General features: G+C 41.0%; 1 protein-coding gene across 1 annotated transcript in view; it reads right to left on the bottom strand.

The window, feature by feature from the left end:
- Positions 1–26,146, bottom strand: part of IQGAP2 (IQ motif containing GTPase activating protein 2) — a gene marked incomplete at its 3' end in the record, with an annotated part of 289,379 nt that overhangs the window by 125,908 nt on the left and 137,325 nt on the right. Inside the window, exons 3-5 of the mRNA XM_079703550.1 lie at positions 18,450–18,606; positions 9,797–9,874; positions 6,057–6,133 (exon numbers count right to left, since the gene is read on the bottom strand). Of these exons, the coding sequence (XP_079559676.1) occupies positions 6,057–6,133; positions 9,797–9,874; positions 18,450–18,606 (312 nt within the window). The remainder of the gene's footprint in view (positions 1–6,056; positions 6,134–9,796; positions 9,875–18,449; positions 18,607–26,146) is intronic.

Genomic DNA, 26,146 nt, shown 5'->3' on the forward strand with positions numbered 1-26,146 from the left:
AGTCTGTCCTTGGGGTTAAGGAACTATCTCTATGAAGCTATTCATAAAGGCAAATATGTTCTCTGTCTGAGATGCAAGCAATCTGGTATAAGGCATCAACTGGTTTCTTAACAGGAAAAGGGTCCCAAGGGAAGGGAGTATAAGACAAGAAAACATATGCGTTAACTTTGTACCTGAGGAACTGGTTCAAAGGCAACCTGGTTCGCAAAGCAGCCACCTGACCTTGTGGGAGACCTGGTAGAGGAGGCCTTCTTCACAAAACAGTCAGAGTACTTGGAACAGCTGGCCAACCAGAAGTGGGGCTGCCACAGCCATTTTCACAAATTCAAGCCTTGAAGATGTGCTATTTGGGTATCTTTGCTGCATTTGAAAACATGACCACTGGACAGCAGCCACATAATCTGCAGCAGGAACAGTCATCCTTACCCAGAGGGGAGGCAGGCACGCCTTTACCTTGTTGCTGTCAGTGCAGCAGAATCTTAACCGTCAAATAAACTTTATTCAGTAAGAAAGCAGAATCCAGAACCCTCATCCATTAAGCTAGGAAAATTGTTACAAACACATGACCTTAAAAGGAATCCTTGAAGGGTAGCTGATTCTATACCTTAAGGCAGGAATAATCAGGGCAGGATTGGAACATCCTCTTGTGACCACAAAGCAAGGATATTTCAAAGAAATGTAAGGGACAGAGCTACAAGGACCAAGGAGCTGGCCAGAAAGAGGTCCCAGGACAAAATGGAAGCAATCTGGTTCATCAAAAAAAGAAGATACTAATCTTGGTTAGATCTGAGAAAGGCTTGGAGTTCAAAACTGTGTTCAAAGGAGAATGGTGTGAAGTATATGAAAAGGAAGTTGCAATACAGAGATAAAATAAGACACACATAATATTTGTATGGATTTTAATAAGTTGGGAAGTGTCATTAAAATACAGGTGCTTTGTTTTTTCTATGTCTGTCTATAGTGTATAAATATGTGCTTGTTTTTGTACTATTTATACTACAAGAAAGAATAAAGACCAGGAACTCTGAGTAAGCCAAACAGTCAGGAAAACATGGAAGTGTCCCAAGATAAGAACAGACTGAGGAGCACAGGTGGTGACAAAAATAGCCAGATGAAAAGAGGGTTCAGCACTGATGGTCACACTCAATAGCCAAGCAGAGAGAGGATCCAGAAACGGGATCCCAAATGCTATCAGCCAAATGGTCCCAGAGAGCATCAAGCAGAGTCCATCCCTCATCTCCTGGGGGAGGAACCTCTAGAACAACTAATTTCAAGAAAATATTCAAAAGGCATGCATCAGTTTTTAATAATGTTAACACACCAGGCCAATACATCATGATGACAGGACAATGGGTTATGTAACACTGGCCAAGTAAGACATGGAAGAAATCATTTCTGGATGACAGGGGGTGGAGACTGGATGGTAAATAAAAACCTACCTGAGGGCTTTCCTGTTGGCGCAATGGTTGAGAGTCCGCCTGCCGATGCAGGGGACACGGGTTCGTGCCCCAGTCCGGGAAGATCCCACATACTGTGGAGTGGCTGGGCCCGTGAGCCATGGCCGCTGAGCCTGCGCGTCCGGAGCCTATGCTCCGCAACGGGAGAGGCCACAACAGTGAGAGGCCCGCGCACCACACACACACAAAAAAAACCAAAAAAAACCTACCCGAAAGCCATATACAGAAAAATGACAAGGTCTGGCTGATTTCACAAATCAAGTTGAGTCTGATGCCTGGTGACCAAGGCTGGACTCACCTTAGGAGAAGAACCCAAACTGGCACCATGTTCTGACTGGCAATTGATTGGTTAGAAACCAGATCTGTAACCTGGGTGGGTCTGAAGAGGTATTCTGTTTCTGGTAACCATGTGAACTCTGGGTAGGTATCAAAATATTATAGCCCTAGGATGAGTCAAAATTAGTGGAGGGACTTCCCTGGTGGTCCAGTGGTTAAGAATCTGCCTTAGAATGCAGGGGATGTGGGTTCGATCCCTGGTTGGGGAACTGAGATCCCACATGCTGCAGGGCAACTTAGTCCACGTGCCGCAACTACTAAGCCCGCAGGCCACAACTAGAGAGAAGCCCGTGCACCGCAACGAAAGATCCTGCGTGCCGCAACTAAGACCTGAGCAGCCAAAAATAAATAAATAAAAATAACAATAAAATGAGAGGTTAGCAAGCTTCCTGTTTAAAAAAACTTAGTGGATAAATAACAAAAATACGAGGGAAACCTGTAGTATGGATCTTTTAGGATAGGTTTAAGTGTAGTAAGTTTGTAATAATGTATCTGGGCATTTTACTTGTGTTTTAAGGTATTTGAGGTGTTCAAAAAAGCAGTCTACTGGGACTTTCCTGGCAGTCCAGTGGTTAAGACTTTGCCTTCCAACGCAGGGGGTGTAGTTTCAATCCCTGGTCAGGGAGCTAAGATCCCACATGGCTCGTGACCAAAAAACCAAAAAACATAACACAGAAGCAATATTGTAACAAATTCAATAAAGACTTTAAAAAAATGATCCACATCAAAAAAAATTTTTTTTTAAAAAGAAAGCAATCTACTAAATTTAATAATTTAAAGGAATTCAATTATATAACATTTAACAGTTGCTTAATACATTGGGCAATAAATAACAGGCAAAAAGTGTTCTTTTCCATGGCTTCCAGACAGAAAAAAATTAGTAGTAACTCGTTAGCAAGGCTCTCACTCCATGAGGTGGCTCCTTTTATTGTGAAGGCTTTAAATATTCCAAATAAAGCCACAAAAGAAAAACATGCCATATATATTTTTTTAAGTCCAGAACACCAAAATAGTTACAAACAGTCGTTGCCACTTGGTACTGAAATGTCAGCGTCTGGAGCAGAGAAAGGTTTATTGCAGGGCCAAGCAAGGAGAATGGGCAGCTTGTGCTCAAAAGACCCGAACTCTCTGATGGCTTTCAGACAAGGGTTTTAAAGACAATGTTAGGGGAGAGGGTCCTAGAATGCAGGATCTGCTCAGATTGGTTGGTGGTGAGGTAACAGGGTGATGCTCTGGGAATCTCAGCCTTCTGGTTCCAACCAGTCTGAGGTCTACATGCTTATGCTCAGCATGTAGTCACCATCCTCTACCTGGGTGAGGGTCTTAGTTTCTGCAGAACTCAGAGATATGCATCAGATTGTTATCTATATCCCTTCAGGAGGAACTAGGAGTCCTCTGTCCTAATCATTTACTACTTGAGCCTGCTCTTTGGAACTGGGGGAAGGCCTAGGAAACTAAAGTCTTTTTTTTCTGTCCACAAGAGACAGGGGACATGGAGGGGGTTCTGTACCCAGGAAGGCCCCAGAGGGTCCTGCTCAGCTTTAATCCACCCTTTTCTTTGAGACTCCTCAATCTTGAGGGGGAACACGTGCAGGATAAGAAAGGAAATAAAGTTTTAGATAGAGAGGTTAATAATAAACTTGCCAGAAGAACTCAGTTTTAGGGGGACTCAGTTTCAAATTTTCCAATGTTTTCTACAATGAACATATTTTTTACTTTAAATAAGGAAAAGATGATAAACATTTCTTTGAAAAGAGCATGAGGCCACTCATTACTGAGGTGAGTCTCTACATTAGGCAGAGCTTCAGAATTCCCAGCGGGGCCGCTGTGCTAACATTGGCTGGAGTCTGGGCTTGAGAACACCCAGCTGAACTGACAGAGAGAGTGATGAATGGCAGGCCTGGGTACGGGGGTTAGAAATCAAGTGAAAAGGTGAGGCAGGCAGGAAAAGGGAAAAGTAGACACAAGCAGGAAGCAAGGGCAAGAACCCAGGGCATCTTAATGAGGTTGTTAAGCCCAAATCAGGAAGACAGGGAACACTAACACACCACTGTAAAGCAATTATACTCCAATAAAGGTGTTAAAAAAAGAAGACAGGGAACAGAAGACCAGCTGGCAGGGCCAGGCGTGAACTCTGTAGATCAAGTCAGGCCCATAGGTTGGGGCAGGAGGAAGGCAGAGGATCTTCCTGCCTGGCTCCTGATCTATAATCAGAACTTCTGACCTGCTTAATTCCCTGGCAGGTAATGCCAACTCTCTACACCACCAACACTGCTGTATCTGCAGCCAGGATATAACGGCTGAGGATGTCTTTGTTCATTTTCAGCACCACTTCTAATCATGCAGTGAGGCCAAACCCACTGTACTTATGAAATGGCTCTGCTACTCAGCTTCTAAATGTGTCTGGCCCAACAGAGCAGAATATCAGCCTCGTCTGAGTAACTGACTGAATAGGTAAACGTTTTGATAGAAAAAACTTTAGATACACCTGAGACTTCTCCGTTCCCTATCAAGGAGCAGCCATACAGTAAGTTTAGAACAGAGAAAAGTGAAGGAGAGTCTCCCAGAGAATGCCGTTCATTAAGAGACTATTGCTTTTCAAGATCCTACTTTTAAAATTCCTACTTAAGTTCAGATCTGGTGAATAACATTCAGCAGGAATCTGCTCCAGTAACAGAGACTTCCAGGATGAGTAACTAAATACCTGAGAAAAACTGTCAGAGAAAGCAGGAAGTTGACTTTTCTTTGTTTACCAAGCTGTTCAAGCCATTGTTAAAACTATGGCAGGCATACATTTGTAAGCCTCAGTGCTGTTCTCTGTAACTTCTTTACAACAGTGACATCACCAGAAAGGAACTTAGCGCACCATTTCTTTATAAGCTGCTTACATTAACACCCCAGGTGTCCACTGCAGGAAATCAATTTTAGCTTACAGAAGACACCCATGAGCAGGCTACGGATTTGGAGATTAGCACCCTGATGCATGGATACCATAATGATTAACTAATGGCTGGCTTAGCAGGTCACAAAGTGTCAAGTGATGATTCTAGGCACTGAAAAGCATTTGACCAAGCATGTTGGGCAACACATTTGATAATATTCCTCAAAATGAGCACTTGTGCACAAAAAGCTTTTAGAAAACCTGCTGGAATAATGATATACTAGCCACATATGAGGGGGCAGGCATAGAAGCGTTTTTTTCCCAGTTGTCCTAAATTACTAGAGTAAAAGGAAATCACAGAATAGGCACCTACATTTGGTCTGTATTTCAAGCAACTGTCGTCTTCCAAAGAAATCTCGTAAGGACTGATGGGGTGGGAGAGTCAAATTATTTAACATAATCGAAATTCTTTAGTAAGCCAGCATTGTAATGAATTATTATAAAAATCTTCTCCTTTGGAGAGGAAGAAAGCCAGGAAGAAGTTAATATAAACCTCTAGGCTGAAGACAGTGCCAGGAAAATGACTTCTAGTGATATAAACACAAGGCAGATGTTCTAAAAGAAATTTAAAATTTAATTAGACATGAAGCCTTCCAGCCATTACCTGTGTACACACAAGACAACAGCCACAAACTGGATTGTTAGAATCATTTTTGTTACCATCTAAAAATCACACTGCTCCCAGGCCAATAAAGTAAGAAACAATCTGTGACTGGTAGAATTTCAATATTTAAAAAAATTAAGATATCAAACAATTGCTTTAAAAAAATGAATGTATCGCGATTTGACTAATTTAAAGCAACTTCTAAGTTTCTTCTTTACCCTTACAGTACAAGTTCTAGTGAACGAAAGTTCAAAAGACTTTTTTATAGTGATTTTCATTAATCTATGCTAAGAATTGAGCCAAGCTAATGATTTTAAGAGTATGAAAACCAAATGTATGACTATTAAAGCTGTTCATTTGATGCATTTTGGCTATATTTGTAAAGTAGATCATAACTGAAGAATATGGTAGCACCTTATTATCAGATTCCTAGAAATTTCAATTAAAATTTTCTCCTTATTATACTCACAGGTCTTTCATTCATTTTCTGGTTTTCTATTTTGAAATGGATTAAAAAAAACAGAAAAATATTTTTCAAGTTCAAGTATTGTTTTTATGTGACAATTACCTTAATTTTATACCAGCAAATTTAGAACTCAATTTAAAAAGAAGTTCAGACTATTAAAAAAACTTGAAAAAAAAAAGAGCTCTTTCAAAACTGAAATTGTGGTTTTATTTAAATTTACTTCCTAGACTTCAAATGTATTTTTTTTCCCACCTCAGTGCGTGAATGCAATATATCATTCTTGGTATGTTTTTCCGGTCATAGACATCTGTTGTTTCTGGGTAAAATATCTGGAAAACAAAAGGGAAAAATGTGTTTATTATGTATTGCTTTTCACAATTATTTTAACTCTCCCAAATGACCCTACTCTGATTGTCCTTGCTGTTCTATATTTATTTAAATGAAGAGGAAACTCCAGTTGTGCCTCATCTTGTTCTTCATGCAGATCAATCACTGCATCTGGTCCCCTGCCTGACAGCGCCTCCTAGTGGCTCAGGAGAGTGGGGGATTCACAGTCAGCCACTCCAAGAAGGCTTTGTCCACTGGCCTGGGTAGCAGTTTCATTGCACAAGGCATGAGCCCGTGTAGGCTTTGCTTTCTGTATCAGAGTCACTCTTGTGACTGCCCAGAGAAGGGTGTCCTCTTGAAAGCATTTTATTACGTTGTTAAGAACTTGGCTACACAGTTCTGTAAACATGCGTGTACACACATACAATGCACACATATGCATGTATTATTTTAAGCAGAAAAAAGAAGTATCCATTTTCACTGAATAAAATCTGGAAAGTAGATAAAGTATGAAAGAAAAATACCTATAACCCCACCTCCAGATTGTCACTATTAGCATTTTGGTATATTTTCTTCCAGTCTTTTTTCTGTATGTCTCTGATTTTTTATGTTTATGTATGTGAGTGTTTAAAAACCAAACTGCATGTATTATAAACCTATTTAACACTTAATAGAACATGACTGTTTTCCATTCCTTTCATTACTCTGTAAGAGCATTATTTCTAAATAGATGCATATGATTCTTTGATATTTTTGAACCATAATTATAACCAGTTCTCCAGGGTTGAACAACTTTTTACCCCCAATTTTGTCCCTATTATAAGTCACTACAATAAATATCCCTGCATTTTCTGAGCACCTGATTGCTTCTTTTGGATAACCATCTATGTATGGAGTTAGTAGACTGAAAAGTCTGAACACTAAAACTTTTAATACACCTTTATACTCTTCTTGAGTTTGAAACTAAAAGCCTAATAAGAAACAGATTTCAGAATGGGGCACCAAAAATGAGTAATTAGGACTGAAGCTTCTGAGATTAAGATAAGCTTGTTGGCATTACTTGCTTTCAGTAAATATTTTATAAAATTTGACATAAAAACTAAAATTAAAACATGTACCATATGGTAGTACTTGATACTCAAGCACAATTTTCTACTGGACATTGAAAAAAGCTAAGAAAAGAGAAAAGCAAAGCTTCTTGAGCTACAAATGTACAGTCACTGAGTGCTTACAGAAATATCTGTAGCTTATGAAATTTCAAAGGTCTTTCCAACTTTCCTTTAATACATTTGCTGTTACAGTATCAATGAGAAGAGGATTCCCAATTCAGAAGAATATGACTAGGTTTAAAATTCTACTATGTAAGCAGAGGACCACTATAACTCTCCCTCTCTTCTTTAAACAAGAACCTTTTACATTGATATTTCTCCTGGAAAATCATTATGAATATGTCTTCTTCTTCAATTTATAGAAGATGGGATCAATTTATAGTTTACTGAAATGTTTTCTTCAACATTGTAACTCCAATGTGTAACATGACACTGAGCACAGGGTAGGCAGTTCATATTGATAAATGAATTAATTAATATATCAAAGTCAATTCAGTATACTGTTAGCCTCTCATTTCCTGCAATGTAATGTATCACTGACTTCATAATAAACATCAGGGTTAAAATAGAATCTGTTACATGGATCACTTGTTTGGCTTAAAATCAAAATAAATGTGGTCCAACATACACACAATTTGAGAAGGTTTAAATCATAATGAAACTATCCTAATCTAACATATGCTGCCTCATACAGAAAAACTGCATTTGAATGTCTATCTTTATTAATCTGTTTACCACTCAACACCCTGTTAGTACTTACTAAATTGCAGTTTAGAAATAAATATGAACTCTCTATTATAACTATTGCCCAGAAAGGAACACTATTCAATGTTTTCAACATTTTAGAAGGGAAAGTAGTTTGATTAAAAAAGGCAAAATAAAATAGATCAACATTGACTATTGCAAGAAAAAAGGAACTGAGTTAAAACAGGTATTAGCACAAATGTATGTTAAAAAGGCATTCATAATTTACATGAAGGAGTCCTTTGTTTTCGTTGCGGGGTGTGTTTTTAATTGCAAACCTGGATTACTAATAAGAACAACAACATAGGTCTAAATAAGTCAGTAGTCGATACCCTTGCTGGACCACTCTTAAATCATTTCTTTAAAATAGCTGTACATATTAAGCAATTCAAAAAAGGGAACTATTGGTACATATAGAAACCTGATGGATCCCAAGTGAATTATGCTTAGTGAAAAAAGTCAATCTCAAAAGGTTACCTACTGTATGGTTCCATTTCTATAACATTCTCAAAATGACAAAACTATAGAGATGGAGAATAGATTAGTGGCTGCCAGGAGACAGGGCTGGGGAAGGGATGCTATATATAATGAATGGCCAATCTCTCTGCAGTATCTGCATCTTGATTGTGGTGGTGATCACACAAATCTATTCATGCATAGAACTACACACACACACACACACACACACACACAAATGAATGCATATAAAAATGGTGAACACTGAATAAAATCTGGAGTCTAGTTAACATTAATACACCAATGTCAATTTAATTCTGTACTACAGTTATGAGATGTTACCATTAGGGGAAGCTGAATGAAGTTTACACAAAGATGTACTATTTTTGCAACTTCCTGTGATTCTAAAATTATTTCAAAATAAGAAGTTTAAGAAATAGCTCTACAATTTCTATCACATGTAATTATTTCTTCATTTCCTCCACTTGTCTATATATCTCACAGGTGTAAGGGTGCCTGCTCTTTGAATTTAACAAGTTCTGAATATTTGCTGAATGAGTTTTATTTGGGAGATCTATTTCAAGAGTAAGAGCTCTAACCCCCTAGCCAGTAAAATTTAAAGTGATACTATGATTTATAATAATACTTTATCAAAATAAATTTATAATGATGATTTATAGTGATACAATATATACGGATACAATGAGACTTGGAATCTTAAGTATAAAAAGCAACAAAAAAAAGGGAGGTGGCTCTTCTTTTTTTTTTTCGGTACGCCGGCCTCTCACTGTTGTGGCCTCTCCCGTTGCGGAGCACAGGCTCTGGATGCGCAGGCTCAGCGGCCATGGCTCACGGGCCCAGCCACTCCGTGGCATGTGGGATCCTCCCGGACTGGGGCACGAACCCGTGTCCCCTGCATCACCAGGCGGACTCTCAACCACTGCGCCACCAGGGAAGCCCCAAGGTGGCTCTTCTAAATCAACTATCTACCAGCCAAAGCCTGTTCTGACCTTGTTTAATTTATTTTTTTAAATTAATTAATTTATTTATTTTTATATTAAGTGGTTTTTTTCTCTTTTTTAACATCTTTATTAGAGTATAATTGCTTCACAATGGTGTGTTAGTTTCTGCTTTATACCTTGTTTAATTTATACACACGTTCACCTGGCTGCTCTCAATCTGAGTTCTTGCCATATGTTACTTTTTATAGGCCTTTCCATATTTCTGTTAGTTCTCACATTTCTCATTTCTGAGGCAATAAGGCCATTTGCTGCATTAACGTACCCCAGTCTGCTAAATTCCTTTCCACAGTGAGGTGTTTGCATTACCCCTTTTGTCTTCCCAGTTCAGGCTTACCTTGGGTAGACCAATAGACTCCATCGCTCTTAACCACTGGACGGTGTTATCCGTGTGTCGAAAATGAAGGCCCGACTTCTAATGTGAGGATGGGTGATGGTTGGGGGAGGGGGGAGTGGAAAGAAGGGAACGCACAAACAGTGAGTCAAAAAAATTATAACTTTTTTCATTAGCAGGATGCTTTCAGTTGTCTTTCTCCTAGAATCGTGTTATGAACGCTCACATAAAACAACCAGAGATCCAATAAAGGAGATGACACTATCTCAGCAACACTCCAACCATTTGGGATGGACCGTCCCAGTTCCCAGAATGCACACGTTTGAGGTAATTCTGAACTAGAATCTCAAAGACCATTTTCTGTCTAGCATGCCTTAGGATGTTTAATGAGACACATGTGCACATACATGAGCATGTGCACACGTGCGTGCACACACACACACACACACACACACACACACACAAACACCCCATGTCAAGACTGTGGCAACCATAGCTGAGAGGACTGTAACTTCAGGAAAAAAAGGATTTTTAGAAGACTAAATGCCTTTTTTTGGTGGTTTCTGGCTCTGCCAAACCATTTTTTCTGATCACAAATGTAGTACAATTTCTGTAAAAAACCTGAAAAATGTAGAAAAATACAAAGATGAAAACAAAAAGCATCCCACGATTCAGAGCTAATTTTAGTATTTATTCCTTCTATAATCTAATTCTAATCTTGGCCTTGTACAAGAAGTAAAGTTTTACTGGAAATATTTTACAAGATCTTTTTCTACTCATATAATAAAAATAGGCTATGTTTTCCATTCCTAACAGTCCTAATCAGCCAGCCATTATTTTCTGCATAAATAAAGTATTCTTGTTGCCATCTCATGAAGTTTTATCAGGCAATGAACTATTGTGAGCTTTAAAATGATCCTATATATTTCATTAGTTAAATGTGTACCGTAATGTTATGTATTTTATTTTCATTTCAAATAAAATAAGAAGTAACGACAGCAAGTTTCATCATAACTAACACCCAGTGGTAGATCATCTCATTCAGAAAGTCTAGCTCTTCCCTTTTGTGAAGGGAAAAAGGGTCATCCTTCGTGACCTTTTACAATCTAATAGGTGATTTAACAGAAAGTATTTTTGTTGCTGTAAGGAATTATGAAGTATAAGCTAATTAACATTTGACAAATATTTACGTGCTTTTGATAGTGGCCACTATTTATTAAGATTGGACTGTGTGTGTCAAGCACTTTACATAAATTATCTCTGATTTTCAAAACACCCTGCAAGGTAGTTATCATTCTCATTTTTTAGAGATGAGGAAATCTAGGCCAAAAAGATGAAGTGACTTGCCTAAAGTCAAACAGCTGTTAAGGGGCTGAGCTGGGATTCAAAACTAGGTCTCTGTGGATCTTAAAAGCTTTCCTGTGCTAACACTCCCCAGGGAAGAGGGCAGGACATAAGGACCAGGGGATTATTCTTCACAGGGAAGAGATTAGCTAATTACCATGAAATAACTAGAGGGAGGGGGAAGTGTATGGAAAGAGAGGAAGGATGGAAAAGAATAAACAGAGAGAAAGCACCCAGACAGTTAACAGCCAGGTGGTAGTGTCTGAGGGTAACTCCGCATCAACTTTTGCAGAATACAAACACTTCTCAGACACGGCCACTCTGCGACTGTGGAGGGACAAAGCGGAGATAATCCTGAATCACGTCAGGGCAGAGGACCTCAACACCACAAAGTAACTAAACGTCACCCTCTTCCAACTAAGACAGGCGACTTATTTCTTGACTGATGACAATCTGGTCCCTATTCAATATTCTCACCTCCTAGATAAAAATTACCAAGACACCAAACTGATCGCACTTCCTGACAACACTGCAACGATCCTTGCTTCCCTAAATCCTTATTAGAATCACTCAGTACAAGCTCAAATCTCCACTAAGCTCGTATTTTCTCTTCCTTATAGCTCCGTGGGTATGCATTTTTTCTTGGCACATCATATTTAAATAAATATAATTTTGTGTTGGTTTCTGAGAGTCTTTGGCTGATAGCCTTCAACAATCCAAATTATATAACAAAAACATCCCATCCGTTTAGTGGTTTCATTAGCTAGGTAACCTCAGGAAAGTTACAAATCTCTTTGAACCTTGGTTCCTCAGCTACAAAAGGGAATGATATGCTTCTTTGGGTTGCAGATTTAATGAGATTTATACATATAACACTTAGTTGCAAAGTACACCTAAAATGCAATAAATGTCAGTTATTGTAATTATAAGACTGGGCTTGAAACTTTTATTCACCTGTAAGGTCAGAAAAAGGTTTAGCGCTTCATGTAAGAGGCACTGAAGGAAAGGGTGGTTATCAGAGTCATATTTCTACGGTAAACGAGTGATAGATTTTAAATCCTTCGTCCGCTTTAAACACCTGAGGAATGCTGACTGCAGAACCCTATGGTCCATGCCTGCATATTTAAGAAGTAAGCTTCAGTGAGCGAACTGCATTAACATCTTCAATCTACCAGGTTTACTTCAATTAGAACAAAAACAATCTTCCAAACAGGCTCAAAATAATCTTAGTCCACTATAACCATTTATAGCTTGTCTATTTTTTCACCAGTCCTACACTAATATTAATATATTAGGCTAGGTGGTATGTCTATAGTCATAACTTGGCCAAGGGCTGTTACTGTATATCTACCTAATTTCTTTCATGTATTAGACTAGAGAGTATATGCTGATTTTCTACTGCTGAGCTACTACAGCACCAGCAAAAAAGATTACTGCAGTTTAAATTGAATAGATGAGGTATTATGTAAGTCTTCTTTGGATGATAACTTCTTACATATTAGGATCAAAGCATTTTAGAACTATGAGGTAGTTTACAACCAGTAATTATTCTAATTTGCTCATTTTATAGATGAGGCAACTGATGCCCTAAGTATTTAAGACACTCGTAAGACACTCGAGTTGACCTAACTTGTTGAGCTCTGGGTCAAGACTAGCTTGCAGAATTCCCTGACTTCAAGTCCAAATATTCTGGTCAGTTTACTGCTCATGGAGCCTCAGAACAAACACCTGTAACACTTACAGTGTAACACTTACAGTGTGCTTACCTCTGCCAGGCAGGCACTGGGCCAAGCGCCTTGCATAGATAACATTTGTTCTTCACAATTTCTCAACAAGGTTGATATTGTTACTATCTTCCCACTTTACATCGGAGGAAACTGAAGCTCACAGAGGCAAAGTTAGTGGTGAAGCCAGGTTCTGAGGTGTTTTGGTTCTACAGCTCATACTACTGACCACTATGTATATGCTTTCCCTATCTAAGGCCCACCTAAACGTTCAATGCGCGTTTATCGTACGTCTGCAACTGTCAATGCACTGTCCAGAGTACTAGTGTTCTTTGGCTTTGAGCCTTATCAGACTGAATCGTCTCCAAGGAATGCCCCTCCTACCTCCTCCTCCTCTTTCTCTTGGTCATCCTAGTTGGCTTGGGAACATTCAACCTTCAAGCCCCACCATGGAAACCTTCCTGGCTTCTTTACCAGCCCAACCCCCTTTAGAACTGACCACACTATTCTTGGTTGGCTCCTACCAACCGTCTTCTCTTCACTGCCCTCCACCCATTTCCAGCCCCTTTCCAGCCCCTTTCCAGGATTCACCCTTTGTTTTCCCTCTTGAATCCACTCACGTCTTGTCTCTGCAGGCCACTGTCACCTGTCACCTGGACTGAGTAATCCCCTCATGCACTCTGCCTGCACGTCCACCCTCCCTCCAATGTGTTCTCCACATAGCAGCAGAGAAATCTTTCTAAAGCACATACTGTACCATGTTGTCTCTGCCAACACTGAAACAGCTTCCCCCTGTACTTAGGATGAAGTCACTCATTGTACTTAGGTCCTCCATGTGTCACTGAGTAATCTGTCTCTGCTTCCCTCCTGGTCTCATTTCTTACCACTGTCCCTCACCGTAGACTTTCAGCCACTCAACTTGGCCAAGCTCTTTTCTTCCTTGAGCTTCTCACAAATGGGTCCCTTCTCTCTGGACCATCCTCCCCATTCCCTACCCTTAACTCTCCACACGGACGAGTCTCCTCTCATTCTTCCAGCCTCAGAGTAAATGTCTCCTCAGAGAAGCCCATGGCTATCTGTCAATAATTCTGGCTTTCATTTCTTCCTTCATACACTTATCACAATTCACAACTGTCTATTTTACTCACAGTCTGTCTCTCCAACTGACCATGAAATCGTGTCTTTCCTGCTGCCCACTCTGCCTTTGGTGCCTGGAACAGTGGCTGCCACATGGTAGGTACTAATAAGTACTGTATGGATAATTGAGTCCTATCCTTTATGTATTTCTATCTTAGGACAATTTTACCTGCTTTCTGTATAACTTTATTAAAATGTATTATATTAATGTGTGTCTGCCTATTAGAGCAGTGGTTCTCAAACCTTTGTAGACTATAAGAAAAAAACTGCCTGGGGTGATTTTTTTTTTTTTTTTTTTTTTTTTTTGGTGGTACGTGGGCCTCTCACTGTTGTGGCCTCTCCCGTTGTGGAGCACAGGCTCCGGACGCGCAGGCTCAGCGGCCATGGCTCACGGGCCCAGCCGCTCCGTGGCACGTAGGATCCTCCCGGACCGGGGCACGAACCCGTGTACCCTGCATCGGCAGGCGGACTCTCAACCACTGCGCCACCAGGGAAGCCCTGGGGTGATTATTAAGAATGCAGCTTCCTGGGTCCCTGGCTAAGATTCTGCCTGACTCAGTAGTCTGGGATGGGGCCCCAAAGTTGACATTTTTACACACAGCCATCAGGGGGTCCCACAGGAAGTTTGAGCATCACACTTAGAGGAAGAGTTTCAGTAAATATTGAATGAAGTATTGAATAAAGCATAGAAGACAAGAAACGGGGCACTTTGGCTTACTACGAACTACTGTCATTCGTTCCTTCACCCAACAGCTATTTCCCTAGCACACCCTATGGGCCAGAACCTGCACCATTCACTGAGGATATGACAGAGGAGACACACACAGTTCGTGCCTTCATGACAAAATAATCATTACAGTACACCGTGGTGTGTCCCTGTGTGCATGGCATGATCGTGCAACTCAGACCTGGAAGGGGGGTGGTGGTGGGAATGGTCGGGGACAGAATACTCATCATTGGAAGGTTTAACTCTAATACCTAGCATATCTTTCTAAACCTAAGTTAATGAAGAGCCAAGGCTGTACATAAGCTGGCAGACAAACAGGATGGGGCAGCATGAAAGCTCCCGTCTACTTAGCTCAAAGCCATCATCAGTGCCACAGCTGAGGCCTTGCGATTTGGGACAGAGCTTTTGCCTCGGGGACACCCTGCCCAACAGGTTGGTCATATTTTATGGCTGCTGTCCAGGCAGACCCTGCAGTGAGCACCCAGGCTCACTGAATTCATGGTTTCCAGATGGCACATCAAGAGACGGGCCTAGGTTAGCAAGTGTTCCCTTGTGTTTCAAAGTCTCTGCCGCAGTCCTGTGATTTAGTGCTCCTTAGAAAGGACCACGTGACGGGCTTTAGACCTGAAGAACACATGAACGGGAAGCTAAGTCTCCTGCCCACTAATACTGGTCCCCTTTCATTTCTGTAGAAGAAATGAAATAGCCTTAAAATAAAAACTTATGATTACATGGCAAATCACTGACAATTTCCATTCAAGGACACTTTCAAGGATTTAATAAAAGGAGAAAAAGAAAAGCCTCTTTTTTTTTTTTTTTAGAAAAGCCTCTTTTCTCCAGTGAATTAACAGAGGGGTAGTTTCCATTTGTCCCATGTTTCTCCCACATCACAGCTGGCATCTACCACCCTCCATCCACCACCTCCCTTCTTTCCATGCCTCTCCTACCATCCTTTCTTCTGTGCACCCCAGTGGGAGCCTGACGGCACGGGCGACAGCAACATAGAACACTTCCCTCTGTCACGATGTTTTGCTCAGGGATGTCATCATCTGCTTAGGCGCCACAGGTATTTTATTTTTTAACAAGAAATTGGAATCACTTCCCCATCCCCATCCCAAAGAGAAGCTGCTACTGATTCAAATAATAGGATCTCTGATGCCAGGAGGAAACAGTACCTGTTTAAGTTGCCATGAGGGGGTCCACAGCTGAACTGGGAAGAGACACCTATATTCAAGGTGTATAATGTGCCAGGAGAGGGAAGAATCAGCCCACCCACTGCTCTGAGTCTCACCTTCACTAAAGGTCTGTCTTTCTGGCCTGATTCTCACTATCCACACCTCAAAACAAAATCCCCACAATCCCTTTCCAGGGAGGCCTGGTGCCAACTACACTTTAACTCTATCATCAAATCTACATGGCTGGGGCTTCCCTGGTGGTGCAGTGGTTGAGAGTCCGCCTGCCGATGCAGGGGACATGGGTTCGTGCCCCAGTCTGGGAAGATCCCACATGCCACAGAGGGGTTGGGCCCGCGAGCCATCTCCGCTGAGCCTGCGCGTCCGGAGCCTGTGGTCCGCAACGGGAGAGGCCACAGCAGGGAGAGGCCCGCGTACCGCAAAAAAAAAAAAAATCTACATGGCTATTATTATCTTGGTAACTACCATTACAGTAATGAAAATAAAACAAAAATCGTGCTCTAAAATGTGGATAAATGTTCATTTATTTTGTGACAAGGGGGATACAAATTATTTTTTACTGTGCTTTTCTGAACTTTTAAAGTATTCCTCAAAAAAAACAAAAAACAAAAAACTTTAAGTTTGGCTGGCTAACTCATTTGTTTCACTTACATCTTACAAAAGGCCAAAAACTTACTCTAGGGAGAAACATCTAGAGTTAATAAACACATGACTTAATAAACTCAAACTTATTTTAAGATATGCAAACACTTTTATTCATAATGTTATTCAAGGTAGAAACTTTTGCTCAATTCCCTTTTAGGCTAGATGATGAAAAGAGAGTTGTCAAAAAAGATGTCAATTCATCTTGTCTACTGTTAGCATAAACCACTACTCAAACATTTGCTCTGAATTCAATATACACATTTTAGAAATAAATTTTGTCTCAATAACAACTGAAGGGTAGTGTGACATGCAATAGATGGAAAATCATTCCATTTTCAACTCTACTTAATGTTACCCTTGAAATCTTAAGAGAAATAACTTTTAAGGATACTTGAAAACCTGCAGATAAAAAATACTGATATAAAAAACCAAATACAATATATTAAGAAAATAAAGAATCAAGTTTCAAAGAAGCTTTAGAAACCCTGACCCGAAGTGGAGAATGGCTCACATGTTCCAGGAGGGAACAGCAAACTTTTTTTTTTTTTTTTTTTTTTTGCGGTACGCGGGCCTCTCACTGTTGTGGCCTCTCCCATTGCGGAGCACAGGCTCCGGACGCACAGGCTCAGCGGCCATGGCTCACGGGCCCAGCCATTCTGCGGCATGTGGGATCTTCCCAGACCGGGGCACGAACCCGTGTCCCCTGCATCGGCAGGTGGACTCCCAACCACTGCGCCATCAGGGAAGCCCCAACAGCACAAATTTTAAAATTCCCTTTTGAAGACACATATAATGAAGGGGTCTTTCAGGCTGGTGTTTACTTTTTCCTCCTTCACTTTTTAATGGAAAATTTCAAACATAAAAATTGGACAGAATAGTATAATGAACTCATTTGCATGCCTCATCTAATCTCAACAACTATGAACTCATGGCCAGTCTTGAATCATCTGTCCATCCTCTTCCCAGTTATTCTGAAGCAAATCATAGATGTATCACTTTATCTGAAAATACTTAAACATGTGTCTGTAAAATATCAGAATTTTTTTTTTATTTATTTTTTTTTATTTTTTATTTTTTGCAGTACGCGGGCCTCTCACTGCTGTGGCCTCTCCCGTTGCAGAGCACAGGCTCCGGACGCGCAGGCTCAGCGGCCATGGCTCACGGGCCCAGTCGCTCCGCGGCATGTGGGATCTTCCCGGACCGGGCCACGAGCCCGTGTCCCCTGCATCGGCAGGCGGACTCTCAACCACTGCGCCACCAGGGAAGCCCAGAATTTTTTTTATTAATACAAGATTGGCATTTATTTTGGTTTGGTTTTCTCACCCATATGCCTTCCCAAATTAGCCATGAACTAATTCTTAAAACTAGTTGCATATAAAAAGGGTAGTCTTAATTTGTTTTAAACACCAAAGGGAAAGGAGTTCCTGACTATTCAATATCAGAATTTTTTTTAAAAATCACTTTGGGCCTAACTCTTTAGGGCCACAAGTTCAAGTCCCAGTTGGGTACTTTATTCCTTGATGAGAACAAGGGGAGTAATAAACTGTGTTGATGGTGAAAAAAGGAGGGGTAGAGGCCCCCCCACTCTTACAGTTACTGGCACTAATAAAATGACCTCCATGAAGGAACAACGGGGGTGGGAGTTGGGAAGCCCCACAAAGCAGAGGTCTCTCGGCCTCAGACCAGAAATAGAAAAATGCTTTGCTGTTAAAATTGCTGCTGCCTCAGGAATGATTATTTACAGGCTTAAAAGACCAAGGACATCCCCTTTCCCCACACCCCATCTCCCACAAAATCCTTATAGAAACACTGAAAGAAAGGAAAGGAAGGGAAAGACTGAACTTTCACTTTGAGCTGGAGGCCAGAACCAATTAGATCTCAGTTACCTTATAACGTGTTTGTTCCACATCATAGATCTTTTTGTCCGATACCATTTTGGGGGCAAAGAACTTGGCTAACTTTGCAAGGTAAACTCCGTTCCGGAGCCCTTCTTCCAGTTCAGTGGTTGGTGGCAATTCTTCAACTAAGCAGACTTCCATCCACCTAAAGGGATTAAAAAAACCTTAAGGTGACTCCAGTTCAGTAACTTTCTGTAACTGAAGAGATGCAGTATCTTACTACCTGTGATGGAGACATTAACAAAAGGAGCAGGATGTGAAACATCTTTAGGTATCACAGATGGGAAGAGAGAACTTTCTGGGTGGGACAAGAATTCAGAACACACAAGAACAAGGGGGATGACAAGCCTAGAGGCACTGAACTCACTTCCAAGCCAGAGCTTGTCAACTTCACTTTTATCAGAGTCTCTGCCAATTCTCTTTTGTGCCAAAGAGGAAAAAGGCCAAACCATATTTGTATGGGTGGAATGAGTCTTGCTGACATTACAGAAAAAAACAGTTCCAAGTTTATGAGCCCTTAGTGGAGGACATTCTTGTAGGGGTTATGCTGTGGGGAGAGTGTAGTCCCAGGTGCAGTAAAATTTGCAGTTGCCTCAGTCTGGAAATGACTACCAGGAAAGGTAGGAAGCATGGAAAAGGGACAGTGAAATTCAGAAAGCAGACGCTGTCTTCTTTAAATAAGACACATTCCTTTTTCCAATACCAGGAACTTATTACAGCATGCTTACCTTTTTGGGGGAAGCTATTTACTGGATTCTGAAAAAGATGAGATTAAATCTTAGGACATTGTGCCAGTATTGTAGAAAAGAGAGCACCAAGGTCATTACTGGCTCAAAAACACACAGTGGGAGGGGAGCCAGGCCAGTTCCCATTTCACACTGGTGTGCTGAGAATCTGCGGAGCTCAGAGAATAATGCGCTTCCTTATCCATTCTTGAAGAACCCTTCCCTACTGTAAGACCCAAGAGGCAGGGGTGCAAGCTCTCACCTCCCTGCCACGAACCCACCGCCCAATCACCAACTATGAGTGTGAGCTCCACACCTATATAACCAGTCCCAGCAGAAGATCATTAACAGCAACAGCGCCATCCCATCAACACTTGGCAGTCGGGAGAGGGCTGTTCTGCAGTATTAACAACTGATCCTGATCCAAGCAGTGAACACTGTAAAACGTCTCAACTGCTTGCAGCTCTGGCCAACATCTTTTAAAAGCTCAAAGAGTCCCTAATAAGTAAGGAGTATTTACTGACCACTTATTCAGGCAATGCAAAACGTGGAGTATATGCGAAAAACATAAACGTAAGCCCTGCCTTCAAAGAGCATTAAACATAATTGAGAAGGCAACACAATTGTGGGGAAAAACCAGAGAGCCATGTAAGAGAGGCTATGCTGCCCAATGCTACATGCTAGTGCATAAGAAGAAAAAGTTGGGGAATAAAGGAGATCACTGGATTATCACTGGAGTAATAGAGAAAACAATGAGAAGGTGGTGGGATCTGGATTTGGCCTAGAAAAGGGGAGTATTTGGAAAGGCAGGGGAAGCGCTTAGGAGCTGGGGAACAGGACATACTAAAGCCATAAAGGAAACATGGCTGATTCACGGAGCAAACCCAGAGAAGACTCTGGGCCTTTGGGGTTCATGGGAAGAAAGGAATAAAGCTGAGCACACATAGTGAAGTGAGGTTCTGAAGGAGCTGGCGTAAGAGAAGTGATGACGTTTGTTGCCACAGGAAGCAGGGAGCTCTCGGCAGCTTCGCAGCAGAGGAGTGACAGGCTGACACTGGTAATTAGAGAAAAGTAATCTTGTATGATGGATGCTCCAAAGATAAAGCACTCTGTCAGCCTTTCCCATTGTGAGGAGTTGAGGGACTGGATGAGACAGGAAGAAATGGGAAGGGAGGAAAACAAGAGGCATTTCAAGGAAACGGTAACAAGACTTGGTGACAGCTTAGAAAGTGCAGGAGGGGGTCAAAGGAAAGAGAATAATCCCAGCCAGGAGAGGGACACCGTGTGGAGGGAGGACTCAGCTCCACGTCCACTGTGTGACCCCAGGCATGCCCCCTAACCTCTCTGGGCCTCACTTTTGTCCTCTGCTAAAGGGGCAGGAGATGAGAAGGATGGGATGTTAAGGTCTCTCCCAGGTCTAACATCCTAGGGGGACTGGGGGGACTGGGGAAACTGGGAGAACAAGGAACTGATAAAATGAGATGACAAGTTTGCTTTTACATAACCAACAAGGGCTTCAAATGAACGTAAGAGTACCAAAGTCTTGATGAAATTTTTTTTTTTTTTTTTGCTGTACGCAGGCCTCTCACCGCTGCGGCCTCTCCCGTTGCCGAGCACAGGCTCCGGACGCGCAGGCTCAGCGGCCATGGCTCACGGGCCCAGCCACTCCGCGGCACGTGGGAACCTCCCAGACCGGGGCACGAACCCGTGTCCCCTAAATCGGCGGGCGGACTCTCAACCACTGCACCACCAGGGAAACCCCTTTGATGAATTTTTTAAAATGTAAGAAGTCAATAACAACATTGCCTTTTTGATAAAAATCTGGCCAAGTTAAAAGCCACTGCACTAGACCAAGTTTCTAATCTAAATAAACTACAAATTACAGCATTATGCTACTTCACATTAAAACAAACCTGTTTTCAAATAATTATCTTGAAAAAACGTACAAAATTGTTTTTAACACAACAGTATATAACTGCTTTATAATAATCCCTTAATCAGGGGTAGATGTATGAAGGGTGGCAGAGAGGTAAACTGACAATTTGTAGTAGGAGTGGGGGAGATAAATTGACATTTGGGACCAAGGGGCAGGAAGCTAAAATAAAAACAACTCTGAAGTGTGATATTTTAGACTTGGGCTTACTTTTTAAAAAGATAATCACCTTAATTTTTGTCTGTGTTAGAATATATGTGTAGTTGGCTGAAAACACTAACTATTCTAAAAACTTAGGTTAACTATAGCCTACTTAAAATGTAGCCATTGCTAATGCATATGACATCATGAAGTACTCAAAAGCAAAAGCCATCTCTCCTTCCTTTTCATAATCCCTTTGTCCTGGAAATGTATTTACAGATAGTGGGTACCGAACAGATTGTTATTAAATGAAAGATTCTGACTGCTTAAGAAAAACATTTTCCAAGCATCACAGTTACATCATAACATCTTTTAGGACACTGCCAATGACTTGTAAATGTAGCATTTTTGCAACATTAGGCATCAATGTTTCACTACCTTGAAAGTCAAAAGAAAATGCTATTACCATCGATGGTAACTAGTGGTTATTAGCACTATTTTATTCTAGAACCTGGATTTAATACTTGACGGGGATTATCATTTAATCCTCGAGCCCACCCCATAAGGAAAGGTGCTATTAGGATCACCACTTGCAGATGCTAATTTGAGGCCCAGAAAAGCCAAGGCCATAGAGCTACTAATTGAAAGACATCAAAAAGCTCCTCTAGGAACCCTCCTACACTGTGGGTGGGAATGTAAATTGGTGCAGCCCCTATGGAAAACAGTATGGAGGTTCCTCAAAAAACTAAAAATAGAGTTGCCATACCATCCAGCAATCCCACTTCTGCGTATATATCCGGAAAAAACTTTAATCCAAAAAGATATATGTACCCCTATGTTCATAACAGCACTATTTACAACAGCCAAGACATGGAAGCAACCTAAATGTCCATTGACAGATGAGCAGATAAAGAATATGTATGTGGTACATATATACAATGGAATATTACTCGGCCATAAAAAATAATGAAATAATGCCATTTGCAGCAACATGGGTGGGCCTAGAGATTATAATTTTTACTAAATTGAAGTAAGTCAGAAAGAGAAAGACAAATACCATATGATATCACTTATATGTGGAATCTAAAGTATGACACAAATGAACTTATCTATGAAACAGAAACAGACTCATAGATATAGAGAATAGGCTTGTGATGCCGCGGAGCAACAAAGCCCGTGCGCCACAACTACTGAGCCTGCGTGCTGCAACTACTGAAGCCCGTGTGCCTAGAGCCCGTGCTCCACAAGAAGAACAGACACCGCAATGAGAAGCCCGTGCAGTGCAAGGAAGAGTAGGCCCTGCTCACTGCAACTAGAGAAAGCCCACGCACAGCAACGGAGACCCAGTGCAGCCAAAAATAAACAAATAAAAATAAATACATAAATTTATTTTTAAAAAAAGAGAGAGAGAATAGGCTTGTGGTTCCCAAGGTAGAGGGGTGTGGGGGAGGGATGGATTGGGAGTTTGGGATTAGCAGATGCAAACTATTACATACAGAATGAATAAACCACAAGTTCCTACTGTATAGCACAGGATACTCAATATCCTATGATAAACCATAATGGAAAAGAATATGAAAAAGAATATGTATATGTATAACTGAATCACTTTGCTGCACAGCAGAAATTAACACTGTAAATCATTTGTGCTTCAATAAAATTTTTTTTCAAAAAGCCCCTCAAATTCCAATTTTTAACTCTCAGGACTCAAACAAAAGAAGGCAGTCTCACAGCCTAGTGTAAAATAAAAGTGGTAACAGGACACTCCAGGCTTTTTCCAGAGTAGGAGTAAAGGCCCCATGGTTTGGAGATGCAGATGCTTTCACTCTTCAGTGTAAGGTCAGAGCATAGTACATTCGCTGTCAAAGTTGGGTAAACGTCCTAGGGTTACATTTATTCCCTTGGAACTCCCTCTTTGTCAGTCACCTACCTCACAACTGTAAGTGATAGACAGCCTCGGCTGCGTCTTGCGGGTGCTGTTGTAAATAGGTGCTGGGTATGGCAAATTTAGAGTCTGTCTAAATGGGGTCACCTCCTCGAGAACTCTGGCAAGGCAGGATCTCTAAGAGTCTCCTCATAATATACAGCTTGGAAACTTATCAATTATTAGTCAGTATATGATCAATGAAGATTGACTGATGACAGCAAGACCATTCTTCTGGAACAGTCAGTAAACTCTGCCCCAGAATAACCAGCTAGGCTGGCTCCCTAACACTGCTCTCAGGGTATTAAACTACCTCACAGGGAAGCAGGGACCATGATATGCAAGCTTCTAAACTAGTACCCAGTCATCACGTGGGCTGAATATCCTTTGGATCTATGTCTCAAAAGCCTCCACTCTTCCCTCTCCCCGCCTGCTAGCAGGATGCTAAAGCCCAGGGCAACCTTGAAAGAGAAGATGGAAGATCTCCCATCAGCCTGGGTCCCTGAGTAACCCAGGGACCTGGGTTATCTGTGTGGTAAAGAGCCTCCTGTACCCCCTCATCCTTGCCTTAAGCTACTGAATCTTACCTGAAAAAGAATTAAATTTCTACTGCTAACCTCAGCCTCAGTGGCTTATCTGTTACAAAGCTAGTGTTACCCAGCCAAACCAATAAAATTCATTAAGTGTGATTTTTATGGTCTGTTGGGGTCAAACTCCCTGTCGCAATCACAATACAGAAAACAACTGGCCTGATGTTCAGGAAGTCTGGATTTCCAATCACTAGCTGGACGCCCTGGAACAGGTCACTTAAAACTCTGAGCTGAGTTTTAGCCCAAGAGTCTAAAATTATAAATGGAATTCTGTACGACACTAATTATATGATTTTGTTGTGTTTAATAACAGCTTTATGGAGAGAGAATTCACACACCATACACTCTTTTAAGATGTATAATGCAGTGACTTTTAGCAGAGTCACAGGGTTGTGAGACCATCACTTAACAATTTTAGAACGTTTTCATCACTCCGAAAAGAAGCCCTATAGCTCATTTACAATATTCTCCGTTTACTCCTAATTTTCCAACCCACTAATCTACTCTCTGTTTATAGATCTGCTTATTCTGGACATTTCATATAAATCGAACCATAAAATACATGGCCATCTGTGACTAGCTTCTTTCGCTTACCATAATGTTTTCAAGGTTCATCTATTGTGTAGGATATATTAGTTTTGCATTCCTTTTCATTGCTGAATAATATTCTGCTGTATAGATATATATCATATTTTATTTATCAGTTTAGGGACATTTGGGTTTTTCCTACTATTTGGCTACTGTGAATAATGCTGCTGTAAACATTAGTGTGTAAGTTTTTGCAAGGACATATGTTCTGCTTTTTCTTGTGTATATACCTAGGAGTAGAATTGCTGGGTCATAAGGTAACTCTATGTTTAATCTTTTTTGGAACTTCCAGACTTTTCCAAAGCAGCTGCAACATTTTACATTCCCATCAGTGCTGTGTGAGGATTCTAATTTCCCCAGCTCCTTGCCAACACTCAGCTGTCTTTTTGATTATAGCCATCCTAAGTAGATGCAAAGTGGCATCTCATTATGGTTTTGATTTTCATTTCTCTCATGGCTAATGATATTGAGTATCTTTTTATGTGCTTATTGCCCATTTGCATATCTTATTTAGAGAAATGTCTTTTCAAATCCATTGCCCATGTTTTAGCTGGGTTTTTTTTTTAATAATTGAGTTATAAGAGTTCTTTATATATTTGGTATACAAATCCCTTATCAGGTACATGATTTGAAAATATTTCTTCATTCTGTGGGTTGTCTTTTTGCTTTCTTGATGGTGTCTTTTGAAGCACAAAAAGGTTGTAATTTTGATGAAGTCCCATTTATCTATTCTTTTTCTTTTTTTAAGTCTTTACTGAATTTGTTACAATATTGCTTCTGTTTTATGTTTTGGTTTTTTGGCTGCAAGGCATGTGGGATCTTAGCTCCCCAACCAGGAATTGAACCTGCACCCCTGTATTGGAAAGTGAAGTCTTAACCACTGGACCACCAGGGAAGTCCCCCATCTATCCATTCTTTTTTTGCTTGTACTTTGATGTCATATTTAAGAAACCACTGCTTAACTGAAGGTCACAAATACCTATGATTTCTTCTAAGAGCCTCATAGTTTTAACTCTTATATTTATTATATCTTTTATCCATTTTGAGTTAATTTTTTGTACTGGTGAGAGGTAAGGGTCCAAATTCTTTCTTTCTTTCATTTCTTTTTTTCTTTCTTTCTTTCCTTATTTATTTATTTACTTATTGACTGATTGATTGATTGATTGTGGTATGCGGGCCTTTCACTGTTGTGGCCTCTCCCGTTGCGGAGCACAGGCTCCGGACGCGCAGGCTCAGCGGCCATGGCTCACGGGCCCAGCCGCTCCGTGGCATGTGGGACCTTCCGGACCGGGGCACGAACCCGTGTCCCCTGCATCGGCAGGCGGACTCTCAACCAGTGCGCCACCAGGGAAGCCCTCAAATTCATTCTTTTGAATGTGGACATCCAGTTGTCTCAGCACCATTGGTTAAAACGACTGTCTTCAATTTGACCTGAAAACCCACAGAAAACCAGAACTGGCCTGTGTCTCCTCCTGCTGCCCTCGCATTTACTGCTTCTTCCCTGTTCCTTCCATTGGTTGCTCGTACTGAACCTCAACACCAATATGTGAACATCTCATCCCAAACCAGAGGTGAAGCTATTCCTTATGAGCATCTTCAAGGTTGTCACAGAACCTCATTTTCCTTTTGGGGGGCGGGAAATGGGACTCTTTTGTATTAGTATTGCTTGCGTTTTCTTCTCTCTGCAGAAGGAAAATCTGAATCACTTACCAGGCACAACAAAATGGAGGTAAAAGGAATTTCCTTTCTATCATTCAAGCAGACTGTCTTCAAATTTGTTTTTT

Source organism: Hyperoodon ampullatus (assembly GCF_949752795.1).
Source record: "Hyperoodon ampullatus genome assembly, chromosome: 4".
Lineage (NCBI taxonomy): Eukaryota > Metazoa > Chordata > Mammalia > Artiodactyla > Ziphiidae > Hyperoodon > Hyperoodon ampullatus.